Source organism: Convolutriloba macropyga, chromosome 10 (assembly GCF_964194025.1).
Source record: "Convolutriloba macropyga chromosome 10, txConMacr16.3, whole genome shotgun sequence".
NCBI lineage: Eukaryota > Metazoa > Xenacoelomorpha > Acoela > Convolutidae > Convolutriloba > Convolutriloba macropyga.
The window spans coordinates 57222410-57238438 of record NC_134477.1 but is presented as its reverse complement, the minus strand read 5'-3'; the positions used below and the strand labels follow the sequence as shown (position 1 = coordinate 57238438).

The window sequence follows — 16029 nt, the reverse complement described above, 5'->3', positions numbered from 1 at the left end:
GCTAAGCGGGCCATTCTTTTTGCATTACAACGTAAATGTTACTGGTAGTCTGGGATATCAATTTGGTTCACTTTGAACAACTCCTTGATCCGATAAAATTTCTCTATTTTTGAAAATAGAATAAGCGAAAAGGTCGAGATTTCCGTTTGAGATACGAACTTTTTTCTAGGAACGTTAGGCTGACCATTCTTTTTGCATTACAACCTAAACGTTACTGGTAGTCTGGAATATTAATTTGGTTCACTTTGAACAACTCCTTGACCCAACGAAATTTCTATATTTTTGAAAATAGAATAAGCGAATAAATCGATATTTCCGATTGCAAAACGAACTTTTTTCCTAAGCAAGCTATACCAAAAATTCTTTCTGTTTCACGCTCTAGATACACATGAAATACTCCATACCGAGTTTGGTTCGATTTCAATAACTCCTTGACCCGATAAAATTTATATAGTTTTGAAAAAAGAATAAGCGAATAAGTCGATATTTCCGATTGAAATACGAACTTTTTTCCTAGGCAAGCTATACCCAAAAATTCTTTCTGTTTCACGCTCTAGATACACATGGGATACTCTATACCGAGTTTGGTTCAATTTGAACAACTCCTTGACCCGACGAAATTTCTATATTTTTGAAAAAAAAATAAGCGAATAAATCGATATTTCCGATTGAAATAAGAACTTTTTTCCTAGGCAAGCTATACCGAAAATTCCTTTTGACTTACACTCTAAATACCCAGGGGATACTCTATACCGAGTTTGGTTCGATTTGAACAACTCCTTGACCCGACGAAATTTCTATATTTTTGAAAATAGAATAAGCGAATAAATCGATATTTCCGATTCAAATACGAACTTTATTCCTAGGCAAGCTATACCGAAAATTCCTTTTGTTTTACAGTCTACATACCCAGGGGATACTCCATACCGAGTTTGGTTCGATTTGAACAACTCCTTGACCCGATCAAAAAGACCAATTTTTAAAATTCAATAATCTCAAGTTATTCGAAATAATTGCACATTTCCGTATGAAAAACGAACTTTTTTCCTAGGCTAGCTATAGCAAAAATTCTTTTTGTTTTAGACTCTACATACAATGGGAATACTCCATACCGAGTTTGGTTCGATTTAAACGACTCCTTGACCCGATGAAATTTCTATACTTTTGAAAATAGAATAAGCGAAAAAGTCGAGATTTCCAATTGAAATACGAACTTTTTTCCTAGGCAAGCTATTACAAAAATTCTTTCTGTTTTAGACTCTACAAACACTGAGGATACTCCATGCCGAGTTTGGTTCGATTTGAACAACTCCTTGACCCGATCAAAAAGACCAATTTTTAAAATTCAATAATCTCAAGTTATTCGAAATAATTGCACATTTCCGTATGAAAAACTAACTTTTTTCCTAGGCTAGCTATAGCAAAAATTCTTTTTGTTTTAGACTCTACATACAATGGGAATACTCCATACCGAGTTTGGTTCGATTTAAACGACTCCTTGACCCGATGAAATTTCTATATTTTTGAAAATAGAATAAGCGAAAAAGTCGAGATTTCCAATTGAAATACGAACTTTTTTCCTAGGCAAGCTATACCGAAAATTCCTTTTGTTTTACAGTCTACATACCCAGGGGATACTCCATACCGAGTTTGGTTCGATTTGAACAACTCCTTGACCCGATCAAAAAGAGCAATTTTTAAAATTCAATAATCTCAAGTTATTCGAAATAATTGCACATTTCCGTATGAAAAACTAACTTTTTTCCTAGGCTAGCTATAGCAAAAATTTTTTTTGTTTGAGACTCTACATACAATGGGAATACTCCATACCGAGTTTGGTTCGATTTAAACGACTCCTTGACCCGATGAAATTTCTATATTTTTGAAAATAGAATAAGCGAAAAAGTCGAGATTTCCAATTGAAATACGAACTTTTTTCCTAGGCAAGCTATTACAAAAATTCTTTCTGTTTTAGACTCTACAAACACTGGGGATACTCCATGCCGAGTTTGGTTCGATTTGAACAACTCCTTGACCCGACGAAATTTCTATATTTTTGAAAATAGAATAAGCGAATAAATCGATATTTCCGATTGAAAAACGAACTTTTTTTCTAGGAAAGCTAAGCCGGCCATTCTTTTTGTATTACAACCTAAATGATACTGGTAGTCTGGTATATCAATTTGGTTCACTTTGAACAACTCCTTGACCCGATAAAAATTAACTATTTTTTAAAATTGATTAAAATTAATTATTCGAATTAATCGGAAATTAACGTACGAAAAACTAACTTCCTTCCTATACAAGCTATACCAAAAAGTCCTTTTGTTTTATGGTCCAATTAGACAGGGAATTCTCCATTCCGAGTTTGGTTCGATTTGAACAACTCCTTGACCCGTTCAAAAAGACCTATTTTTGAAAAAAAATATTCGAAATAATAGCAAATTTCCGTATCAAAAGCTAACTTTTTTCCTAGGCAAGCTATACCCAAAAATTCTTTCTGTTTCACGCTCTAGATACACATGCGATACTCTATACCGAGTTTGGTTCAATTTGAACAACTCCTTGACCCGACGAAATTTCTATATTTTTGAAAATAGAATAAGCGAAAAAGTCGAGATTTCCAATTGAAATACGAACTTTTTTCCTAGGCAAGCTATTACAAAAATTCTTTCTGTTTTAGACTCTACAAACACTGGGGATACTCCATGCCGAGTTTGGTTCGATTTGAACAACTCCTTGACCCGATCAAAAAGACCAATTTTTAAAATTCAATAATCTCATGTTATTCGAAATAATTGCACATTTCCGTATGAAAAACTAACTTTTTTCCTAGGCTAGCTATAGCAAAAATTCTTTTTGTTTTAGACTCTACATACAATGAGAATACTCCATACCGAGTTTGGTTCGATTTAAACGACTCCTTGACCCGATGAAATTTCTATACTTTTGAAAATAGAATAAGCGAAAAAGTCGAGATTTCCAATTGAAATACGAACTTTTTTCCTAGGCAAGCTATTACAAAAATTCTTTCTGTTTTAGACTCTACAAACACTGGGGATACTCCATGCCGAGTTTGGTTCGATTTGAACAACTCCTTGACCCGATCAAAAAGACCAATTTTTAAAATTCAATAATCTCAAGTTATTCGAAATAATTGCACATTTCCGTATGAAAAACTAACTTTTTTCCTAGGCTAGCTATAGCAAAAATTCTTTTTGTTTTAGACTCTACATACAATGGGAATACACCATACCGAGTTTGGTTCGATTTAAACGACTCCTTGACCCGATGAAATTTCTATATTTTTGAAAATAGAATAAGCGAAAAAGTCGAGATTTCCAATTGAAATACGAACTTTTTTCCTAGGCAAGCTATACCGAAAATTCCTTTTGTTTTACAGTCTACATACACAGGGGATACCCCATACCGAGTTTGGTTCGATTTGAACAACTCCTTGACCCGATCAAAAAGACCAATTTTTAAAATTCAATAATCTCAAGTTATTCGAAATAATTGCACATTTCCGTATGAAAAACTAACTTTTTTCCTAGGCTAGCTATAGCAAAAATTCTTTTTGTTTTAGACTCTACATACAATGGGAATACACCATACCGAGTTTGGTTCGATTTAAACGACTCCTTGACCCGATGAAATTTCTATATTTTTGAAAATAGAATAAGCGAAAAAGTCGAGATTTCCAATTGAAATACGAACTTTTTTCCTAGGCAAGCTATACCGAAAATTCCTTTTGTTTTACAGTCTACATACACAGGGGATACTCCATAACGAGTTTGATTCGATTTGAACAACTCCTTGACCCGATCAAAAAGACCAATTTTTAAAATTCAATAATCTCAAGTTATTCGAAATAATTGCACATTTCCGTATGAAAAACTAACTTTTTTCCTAGGCTAGCTATAGCAAAAATTCTTTTTGTTTTAGACTCTACATACAATGGGAATACTCCATACCGAGTTTGGTTCGATTTAAACGACTCCTTGACCCGATGAAATTTCTATATTTTTGAAAATAGAATAAGCGAAAAAGTCGAGATTTCCAATTGAAATACGAACTTTTTTCCTAGGCAAGCTATACCGAAAATTCCTTTTGTTTTACAGTCTACATACACAGGGGATACTCCATACCGAGTTTGATTCGATTTGAACAACTCCTTGACCCGATCAAAAAGACCAATTTTTAAAATTCAATAATCTCAAGTTATTCGAAATAATTGCACATTTCCGTATGAAAAACTAACTTTTTTCCTAGGCTAGCTATAGCAAAAATTCTTTTTGTTTTAGACTCTACAAACACTGGGGATACTCCATGCCGAGTTTGGTTCGATTTGAACAACTCCTTGACCCGACGAAATTTCTATATTTTTGAAAATAGAATAAGCGAATAAATCGATATTTCCGATTGAAAAACGAACTTTTTTTCTAGGAAAGCTAAGCCGGCCATTCTTTTTGTATTACAACCTAAATGATACTGGTAGTCTGGGATATCAATTTGGTTCACTTTGAACAACTCCTTGACCCGATAAAAATTAACTATTTTTTAAAATTGATTAAAATTAATTATTCGAATTAATCGGAAATTAACGTACGAAAAACTAACTTCCTTCCTATACAAGCTATACCAAAAAGTCCTTTTGTTTTATGGTCCAATTAGACAGGGAATTCTCCATACCGAGTTTGGTTCGATTTGAACAACTCCTTGACCCGTTCAAAAAGACCTATTTTTGAAAAAAAAATATTCGAAATAATAGCAAATTTCCGTATCAAAAGCTAACTTTTTTCCTAGGCGAGCAATACCAAAAATTCTTTCTGTTTTACACTCTACAAACCCAGGGGATACTTCATACCGAGTTTGGTTCGATTTGAACAACTCCTTGACCCGATCAAAAAGACCTATTTTTGAAAAAAATATTCGAAATAATAGCAAATTTGCGTATCAAAAGCTAACTTTTTTCCTAGGCCAGCAATACCAAAAATTCTTTCTGTTTTACACTCTACACACCCAGGGGATACTCCATGCCGAGTTTGGTTCGATTTGAAGAACTCCTTGACCCGACGAAATTTCTATATTTTTGAAAATAGAATAAGCGAATAAATCGATATTTCCGATTGAAAAAACGAACTTTTTTTCTAGGAAAGCTAAGCCGGCCATTCTTTTTGTATTACAACCTAAATGATACTGGTAGTCTGGGATATCAATTTGGTTCACTTTGAACAACTCCATGACCCGATAAAAATTAACTATTTTTTAAAATTGATTAAAATTAATTATTCGAATTAATCGGAAATTAACGTACGAAAAACTAACTTCCTTCCTATACAAGCTATACCAAAAAGTCCTTTTGTTTTATGGTCCAATTAGACAGGGAATTCTCCATACCGAGTTTGGTTCGATTTGAACAACTCCTTGACCCGTTCAAAAAGACCTATTTTTGAAAAAAAATATTCGAAATAATAGCAAATTTCCGTATCAAAAGCTAACTTTTTTCCTAGGCGAGCAATACCAAAAATTCTTTCTGTTTTACACTCTACAAACCCAGGGGATACTTCATACCGAGTTTGGTTCGATTTGAACAACTCCTTGACCCGATCAAAAAGACCTATTTTTGAAAAAAATATTCGAAATAATAGCAAATTTCCGTATCAAAAGCTAACTTTTTTCCTAGGCGAGCAATACCAAAAATTCTTTCTGTTTTACACTCTACAAACCCAGGGGATACTCCATACCGAGTTTGGTTCGATTTGAACAACTCCTTGACCCGATGAAATTTCTATATTTTTGAAAATAGAATAAGCGAATAAATCGATATTTCCGATTGAAAAACGAACTTTTTTTCTAGGAAAGCTAAGCCGGCCATTCTTTTTGTATTACAACCTAAATGATACTGGTAGTCTGGGATATCAATTTGGTTCACTTTGAACAACTCCTTGACCCGATAAAAATAAGATATTTTTTAAAATTATTTAAAATTAATTATTCGAATTAATCGGAAATTAACGTACGAAAAACTAACTTTTTTCCTAGGCAAGCTATACCAAAACTTCCTTTTGTTTTACACTCTACATACCCAGGGGATACTCTATACCGAGTTTGGTTCGATTTGAAAAAATCCTTGACCCGACGAAATTTCTCTATTTTTAAAAATAGAATAAGCGAAAAAGTAGAGATTTCCGATTGAAATACGAACTTTTTTTCTAGGAAAGCTAAGCGGGCCATTCTTTTTGTATCACAACCTAAATGATACTGGTAGTCTGGGATATCAATTTAGTTCACTTTGAACAACTCCTTGACCCGATAAAATTTCTATATTTTTGTAAATAGAATAAGCGAATAATAAGCGAATAACTCGATATTTCCGATTGAAAAACGAACTTTTTTCCTAGGCAAGCTATACCGAAAATTCTTTCTGTTTTAGACTCTAGATACACAGGGGATACTCCATACCGAGTTTGGTTCGATTTGAATAACTCCTTGACCCGATGAAATTTCTATATTTTTGAAAATAGAATAAGCGAAAAAGTCGAGATTTCCGATTGATACGAACTTTTTTTTCTAGGACAGTTAGACGGACCATTCTTTTTGCATTACAACCTAAATAGTACTGGTAGTCTGGGATATCAATTTAGTTCACTTTGAACAACTCCTTGACCCGATAAAATTTCTCTATTTTTGAAAATAGAATAAGCGAAAAAGTCGAGATTCCCGATTGAAATACGAACTTTTTTCCTAGGTAAGCTATTACAAAAATACTTTCTGTTTTAGACTCTACATACACTGGGGATACTCCATACCGAGTTTGGTTCGATTTGAACAACTCCTTGACCCGACAAAATTTCTATATTTTTGAAAATAGAATAAGCGAATAATAAGCGAATAAGTCGATATTTCCGATTGAAATACGAACTTTTTTCCTAGGCAAGCTATACCGAAAACTCTTTCTGTTTTAGACTCTAGATACACAGGGGATACTCCATACTGAGTTTGGTTCGATTTGAATAACTCCTTGACCCGATGAAATTTCTATATTTTTGAAAATAGAATAAGCGAAAAAGTCGAGATTTCCGATTGACATACGAACTTTTTTCCTAGGCAAGCTATAACAAAAATTCTTTCTGTTTTAGACTCTACAAACACTGGGGATACTCCATGCCGAGTTTGGTTCGATTTGAACAACTCCTTGACCCGACGAAATTTCTATATTTTTGAAAATAGAATAAGCGAATAATAAGCGAATAAGTCGAGATTTCCGATTGAAATACGAACTTTTTTCCTAGGCAAGCTATTACAAAAATTCTTTCTGTTGTAGACTCTACATACACTGGGGATACTCCATACTGAGTTTGGTTCGATTTGAATAACTCCTTGACCCGATGAATTTTCTATATTTTTGAAAATAGAATAAGCGAAAAAGTCGAGATTTCCGATTGACATACGAACTTTTTTCCTAGGCAAGCTATTACAAAAATTCTTTCTGTTTTAGACTCTACAAACACTGGGGATACTCCATGCCGAGTTTGGTTCGATTTGAACAACTCCTTGACCCGACGAAATTTCTATATTTTTGAAAATAGAATAAGCGAATAATAAGCGAATAAGTCGAGATTTCCGATTGAAATACGAACTTTTTTCCTAGGCAAGCTATTACAAAAATTCTTTCTGTTTTAGACTCTACATACACTGGGGATACTCCAAACCGAGTTTGGTTCGATTTGAATAACTCCTTGACCCGATGAAATTTCTATATTTCTGAAAATAGAATAAGCGAAAAAGTCGAGATTTCCGATTGAGATACGAACTTTTTTTCTAGGACAGTTAGACGGACCATTCTTTTTGCATTACAACTTAAATAGTACTGGTAGTCTGGGATATCAATTTAGTTCACTTTGAACAATTCCTTGACCCGATAAAAATTCTCTATTTTTGAAAAAAAATATTCGAAATAAAAGCAAATTTCCGTATCAAATACTAACTTTTTTCCTAGGCAAGCTATACCAAAAATTTTTTCTGTTTTACACTCTACATACCCTGGGGATTTTCCATACCGAGTTTGGTTCGATTTGAACAACTCCTTGACCCGATCAAAAAGACCTATTTTTGAAAAAAAATATTCGAAATAATAGCAAATTTCCGTATCAAAAGCTAACTTTTTTCCTAGGCAAGCTATACCAAAAATTCTTTCTGTTTTAGACTCTAGATACACAGGGGATACTCCATACCGATTTTGGTTCGATTTGAACAACTCCTTGACCCGATCAAAAAGACCTATTTTTGAAAAAAAATATTCGAAATAATAGCAAATTTCCGTATCAAAAGCTTACTTTTTTCCTAGGCAAGCTATACCAAAAATTCTTTCTGTTTTAGACTCTAGATACACAGGGGATACTCCATACCGAGTTTGGTTCGATTTGAATAACTCCTTGACCCGATCAAAAAGACCTATTTTTGAAAAAAAATATTCGAAATAATAGCAAATTTCCGTATCAAAAGCTAATGGAATGTTTTCAACGATTCTGTTGGTAATTTAGGGTTTCCCCTGCAGAATCCTCAAAAACAAACCATGCAAAAGTTAATAGAAGCAGTACAAATAAATGATAAAGAAAAAAAAGCTCTCAGACGGGACAATTCTGAATTCAGATTAGCTAAATCATAAGCATCAAATAAACAATTTCTCAATATGTAAGAAAAAACTACAAGGCAAACACTAAAACAACACTGCTATAACAATTACTCTACTAGCACAACACCATTTGAAAATAAGCAATCAAAAACGTCATCCGCAAATCGACTTTCGTTTATTGGGGACCATCGCTTACCCCAACTGGAAAATTGCCTAGGCACTTCTTTTTTCGCAGGTGTTCTTTTTTTTGGTACAGCTACAACCTTCTTCTTGGTATGAAAACCGAGACATCTGATCCTGCCAACTTTTTCAATGATCATTTCGCCATATTTTTCTCTCTTTTTCTCGATAACACTCCTGGCACGTTTGCAGTCTCCACTGCCAAAAAAATTGACCCAGCCATTGTAACGCCATTGTTTTTTTTCGCCTGTTTTCTGATTTGGTCTTAATTTGCCCAACTTGATCGATTTCGCATTCTTAAATATCTTCCAGACTTTCTCTAGTACTTGCCCAGGTTCGCACTTAGCTTGGAAATTGACGAACCTTATAGAGGTTGCGAGATCTAAATCAACTTGACGTCTTGTCCTATATAATTCCTTGTCTTTTTTAAAACCTTCGAAATATTTAACTCTTATCTCCTTTCTGCGTCCTCCTGGACTCAAGAACTCATTAACATTAACTCCCTCTCCAGGTACATGATCGTCAAAATACCTTGACTGCATCTCACTTGATCTAAAATACTCAGTTCCTGCTATTAAAATGACCTTGGGCACGCCCGACACTCTGATCTGCGCTCTACAGCAGCGCGCGCAGCTATTCTGCGACGTGCAACAGTCGTACGGTACGACACGTAGCACGGGCGGGGGTATTCTGGTGTAGCTGCCGGGTTTGGGGGGGGCTGGGTGGGGGGGGGGCTCTGACACTTTCTCATTGCTTTCACTAATCTACTATCACCATTTGAATGTTTCCGATACATTTCATTTCATATGCACCTCTTTGCAGGTTAATTATAATGGTCTAGCCGGACAGCGCTTCATAGCACTCCTCCTGCTGTCAGATGACATGCTCAGATTGTATAGCAATGGTCATTTGGCAATGCGGCAGTTCATTCGAATATTTCACATTGCCAACACATATAACTTACCTGTTGAGAGGCGAAATACAACTTGCATTCAAATTTCATATTTCAAAAGCTGTTACTAAACGGAATTAACGAAAATGAAATTATTTCAATTTCGTTAGAACCAGCGACAAGTGGGGGGATGGGGAGTTTGTCGGGCACGGGAGTAACGAGGGGGCTAGATCTTCAAAACGCCATATCTTCAAGACTACTGAACCAATTCTTAAAAATGAAGGTGTTTTGGAATCAGGAAGAAAAAGGCTATCATCTGAAGCATAAAAAAGTTCCGAAAAACAGTTTTTAAATTTTGACGATTTTTAGCTCCAGACACCGGAATTCGGCCAAACTGACACCCCTTAGAAAAGTTAAAAATTTAACTACAAACTAAAACAAAAGTACCCAATATATATATATATATATATATATATATATATATATATATATATATATATATATATATATATATTCGGAAAGAGCGTAAAAAATGCAAGAAAATGAGCTATAGTACGTTTCCCAATTCGTTCGTACTAAAAAGTTATTAAACATTGAAACTTTAAAAATGACAAAAATTTCGTAAATTTTGCAACTATTACTAGCACTACAGAGGCTTATTACAACGCCAACGTTGAATGAACTACAAAGATTTTTTTTGGGTTGTAAGACCCGTTAAATAAGCTAAATTTTAGTCATAAGAACTTTGCAAAATATTGTCTAAAGAAAAAAATATTAGTGAAAGATTCTTGAAAAAGAGGTAAAATTCTTTGTCGAAAGTTACTCTTTTACAAAATTTCTGTTTTAAACTACCTTAAAGTGAAGAAATATATTCATAATTAGAAAGAACGTAAAAAATGCAAGAAAATGAGCTATAGTACGTTTCCCAATTCGTTCGTACTAAAAAGTAATTAAACAACGAAACTTTAATAATGATAAAAATTTCGTAAATATTGCAACTATTACTAGCATTACAGAGGCTTATTACAGCGCCAACGTTGAATGAACTACAAAGATTTTCTCTTGGATTGTAAGACACAATAAATAAGCTAAATTTTAGTCTTAGAAACTTTGCAAAATATTGCATAAACAAGAAAAATGTTAGTGAAAAATTCTCGAAAAAAAAGGTAAATTTCTTTGTCGAAATTAATTCTTCTACTCAAACTTCACTAAAGTTAACATATATCTATATTTAAACAGAAACAACTCCAAAACTTCTAAAAAATGGACTTTATCACCCGAATGATTTCACCCTAACTAAAAAGTTATTAAACGAGAAAGATTAAGTGACCAAAAATTCGAAAACGTTGTAACCCTTAGTAGCACTACAGAGTCTTATTACCGTTCAAAAAAAACTACAAACGTTTTTTTGATTTGTAAGAGCCAATAAAAATGCTAAAATTTAGTCTGAAAAACTTTGCAAAACAATGCCTGAATAAACAAATATAAGATTCTTAATGATTTTCTTTTTTAAACCATGATTTGTAAAAAACCGTGACTTTCTTTATTAAATTTAGCACTCGCCCGTTGAACTAAGTTGTTTTTAGTGCTGTCAAAAATTATTTTACGGCTCATTTACTAAAAATGTTGATAATTTATTATACTCGCTAATTTAATTTTCACTCCTTGACGATTCAGTAACATAATGAAGAACAAATCCTTTTTAATGATTGTTTTATGTATATTTTTTTGTACCAAGGCCTGTTTTGACATTTTTTATATCAGAATACGACGTCTGTAATGTTTTTTAAATGATTTTTTCATGTAAATTGGTTTCAGTTGACCGAATAAGATCCGGCACATCACTCTTTTAAAAGGAAAGCAAAAATCAGAAATGATAATTTGCAGATTTTTCTTAGTCTTTCGTTTTAATATCCAATAGTCGTCTCGATTTGTGAAATCATTCTTCAGCTCTTTCCCGTGAACCAAAAATAAGGCAACTAGAAGTGGTTTCCTAGAAAATTGTTTACAGTGGCGATTGTTCCAGGAGAGCTAATGATACTCAAGATGCAAAAAAATTGAAAATCATCAGAAAAAGATTTGCTGATTTTCTTAAAAAGTTTTTTCACAAGAGCATTTCTATTGATGAAGTAAAAACAAAAAAGTCATTGTGAGAAAGGACCTTTTAACCCTCTTGATCAGAAGGAAACTATAAACTTGAAAAAAAAATACTTTGCAAAAAAATAAACAAATTTTTTTTTATTGTTTTATACTTATTTTCCCAGTTTTTTAATCTAAGACTACCCACAGACCGTCAATTTTTGTTCCACTTTTTGTTGTTATAGACTCCCACTATCTTTGATTTGTTTTTGAATTTTGATGAAGAAGTAAGTCATGTGAAATTGAACTTTGAAATAAATTGAACTTTGAAAAAAAGAAACTCTATTTAAGAAGTTCAATTTTTTTGAACAGCCTAGGGTTTTAACAACAAGGATAAAGCTTTCTTAGTAATTTTTTTTGATTTTTTGTTTTTGCTGTTCTTTTTGTATTCATCTGACATATAATGAAATTTTAAAAACTTCCTATGTGGTTCCACATATATTTTGTTAATGTGGCGAGTTGATATGTATAGGTTCAAATCAATTGGAGGATTGCTATTTTGAAAACAAAAACGTATGTTTGATCTTTGCCTCTTTTCTGTTCTTCGTCGACCTGTTACTACATCTCATTACTGAAAGTTCTCGTATCTTATCTAGTGAGAAACAGGTTAATTTGTTGAAATCACGTTTTAGCTGATTCCTTTTTCACTTTGTTAATTAGAGTTGTATTAGACACCAACTTTTATGTCGCAGTTATTGTTTTCTGTTATACGGTTTTATTGTTTGTGATGTCTTTTACTTTCATTAATGGAAAGTCTCATCGGCCAAGAAGTCCAACATATTTGTTCACTTAATCCAGCATTATTTTTCACATTGTTTTGTGGAATTTTGAAAATTTTCCATCTCTTCCTCATTTGGTAGACAATTAAATAAAATCGTGGATGAGTGGGGTCGGATCATTGTGTAGGAGCGTATATGATTGAGCATCCCTGTCTATTTTAAGAATCCACTAAACCAAAATTTAGCATTCCAGGCATTTTGTTCATCTTCAGTATGGACATACTCTCTTCGGTACTTTAACCTGGGTTATATACGGACTCGTTTATTGGTAAAATTTATTTTTATCATTGATTTATTTTATTTTTTTATTTATTGTCAATTTTGTGCAATTATTTCGTTATTGAAGGTCTGCAGAGATCATCCATGCATATGGTCTGGGACAATATTTCGAGCGCACTTTAGTCTGGACAATGGTCTGGAACTCGTCTGGGTAATGGCCTGGAACTTGTCTGGGCAATGGTCTGGAACTTGTCTGATCAGGGGTCACTTCGGTCTGGAACTCGTCTGATCAGAGGCGACTTCGAGCGCACTTCGAGCGCACAACGATCTTCGAGCGCACACTCGTCTGATCAGAGGTCACTTCGGTCTGGGACGGTCTGATCAGAGGTCACACTTGTCTGGGACGGTCTGATCAGAGGCGATTTCGAGCGCGACCTCAACCTGGGTCCCGATGATCGAATAATTCGATATGACTGATGAATTTGTAAATATATTGACCCCCCCTTTTTTTTTCATAAAGTCGAGGCCCCGACGTGGACAATAACATTAACTATGCTATCATTTATATAAAATTTCAAAACATATTTTCTCAGTTCTGCAGTTTCAATTCTAGGATAACGATTTTTTTTAGTTTGCTACAAATTTCTTGTGAATTGTTTGTTTTATGTGTTGAATATGATGGTTGTGGTTATCCAGTCCCGATAGAAAGTGACACTAGCGAAGTAGCTGCCCCCATTACACACTACATCACCGCTGTCAATATTCATACCCTTGTGATAAGTTGCAATTCCGTACAGACACATGGGCTGAAAAAAAGAGAAAAAATAGCTGACCTAAATTTGGAAAGAGGTGTTTTTGCTTCACGTTTTTGCGTTCTCAATTGCTTCACAATTTTGGAAAGGGTTTCATGGCTATGATGATAAAGATTATTGCAAATTAGGCGATTCTAAAATTTTTATTAAAATTTACGTTCGGCGCAACATATGTCGAAAGCAAAGTTCAATTCTCTGTCATGAATTTTTTCGTGTGATATTTTAATCTCTATGATGTGCCCAGACTTGAGTCTCGGAGCAATTCAGCGCTGAACCAGCAAATTTCCAGAGTAAAACATTAATTCAGTTCTGAAACATTTTATCTCCAGAAAATTTTAAGTCTCTTTATGTGAAGTTTTCGTTCAGTATTGTTATATTGAGGTCATAGATTTCGCAAGGCTAAACCTGTATACTCTTGTATCCTGTATAATCCGGAAATTACTCATACCCCAAAATTAAGTCTAAGCAGAATAATGTCATACTTTTGTAGCTTATAACTGGTAATTACTAAGCTAGTTTGTATGCAATTAGTGAATGTTCATTTAGCTTAGTGGTTAAGACTTGCTACGCAAATAAAATTTTACGAGTATCCACGCGGAATTTCGTATCTTAGATCACACAAACTTTGTTGGCGGGAGTTAAGCTAAACAATTTATTTTTCTTGCAATGAATTTTTTTCGAAAATGAAGACTAGCCAGTGTAAATTGGCAACTGAACAAAGTGCTGGTCATCCTTGACAAACAAAAGAAGGTCTCTAGACTTATTCAGCGCTGATTTGCTCAGCTAACAACCTCTGAGTGGTTTTTTTAGTTCAAGACACAATGTTGCAGTTCAATTTCACTACATTTTGACAAATATTGTCCTAAATTGGATTTTACGACAGGAGTAGAAAAATTTGATCGTCAATTTTTCTTGATAAGCAATTATTATGGTAAAGTTGAAACTATACTGATTATAAGCACTTGCCAAAGTTAACTTTTTTTGTTAAACCTGGAAGACTCAAAAAAGGTGTTACGACCTTGCCAAATTTGGTAACACATAAAATGGACGTGCAAAACAGTTGGTTCTAGATATTAAGAGGCTTCACAAGTAACGTTGAACACTTTCATCATTTTTCTTAGAAATCATACTAAGGTTATCAATGATTGCTCAGCAAACATTATAAGATCATCTTTGATTTCTTAAAAATCATACTAAATGATTACTTAGTGTTCAGACTAAAATCATATATATGCTTATTCGACGTTTATCCGTCATTTGTTAAACGTCATCAGTCATTACGTTGGTTTCAATACAAAGACAATTTATGTTTTCTCAAAAATCATTCAAATTCATATATGAAAAAATGAAAATCTTATTAAGATCATTCTAAGTTATAGCCTGTGATTAGTATCATGTATGATCTTAGTATTATTACCACGATGTTTTAGCGTGGGTGGCCCGATTCGAGCAGAGTCATAGACATAGTTGGTGGCAAGTAGGCTTAGTAGTAATCACTTACCTGTCTAGATGAGCAATTGATCTTGTAAAGGGGACCTCCCTCGTCCATACTGCAAATGTTTCCCCCATCAACTAAAGGTGTTGTACAGACAGTGTGCTCTTCACACGTTATAATCCCTGTAATTGTGATTCCCTCAAACACTGACTGGTGGAATAGCATCTCCTTTAGATAAAAAATAGACGGATTTTAAATTGTTGTCTTGAACTGTTCTTATTTTTTGTATTTTTTTGTATTTACAGATTCATATATGAACAAGAAACAGATCAAACTTAGGTACATGTTTAGGTGCTAATTCAAGAAATATACTCCAGTCTAGAACTGGAATTGTTCTAAGACCGTCTTCGACCGATATAAGTCTTGAAAAAACTGCCCTGGATTCGTGATATGAAAAGCATTTGTCTGGACCTTAAGTGATGTTGTCGACTTTTGCTGGAACTAAAACAAAAGTCCTTAAGATTGACTACAACAATAGCATCTCCTTTAGAGGTCAAAAATAGAGACATCAGAGCATAGTATTGAACTGTCCTGGTGTTTATTTTTTATAACTTTTTCTTTTAAAGAACTATCTCCGTACAAAATGGAGTGTAAATTTAGGTACGAACTTAAGTGAATAATCAAAATACAGAACCATATGGTTAAATGTGTACGTGTTCTTCAATAAAATGATCGATGAATTACTCGAAGAACTTGTACAAATTTTATCTGGTTTTGTTCCTTAATTTGCATGCAAGAAATATATATTTTTTAGAATGCAATCACAAGCTCTTTATCTGAAGTCTCACTCAAATCTGATCATAAAATGTCTAACGTCTGATTGTCTATAAGCCATTGGCTAATATGGTGGGCGAGTTATGCTCCCCTCCGTCAGC

The 16029-nt window shown here is 33.8% G+C and overlaps 1 protein-coding gene across 1 annotated transcript in view; it reads right to left on the bottom strand.

Annotated features, from left to right (window-relative positions):
* Positions 1 to 13498: 13498 nt before the first annotated feature.
* LOC142348087 (azurocidin-like) overlaps positions 13499 to 16029 on the bottom strand; it is a 33959-nt gene continuing 31428 nt past the window's right edge. The window contains exons 4-5 of the mRNA XM_075399252.1: positions 15161 to 15322; positions 13499 to 13653 (exon numbers count right to left, since the gene is read on the bottom strand). Of these exons, the coding sequence (XP_075255367.1) occupies positions 13510 to 13653; positions 15161 to 15322 (306 nt within the window). The 3' untranslated portion in view covers positions 13499 to 13509. The remainder of the gene's footprint in view (positions 13654 to 15160; positions 15323 to 16029) is intronic.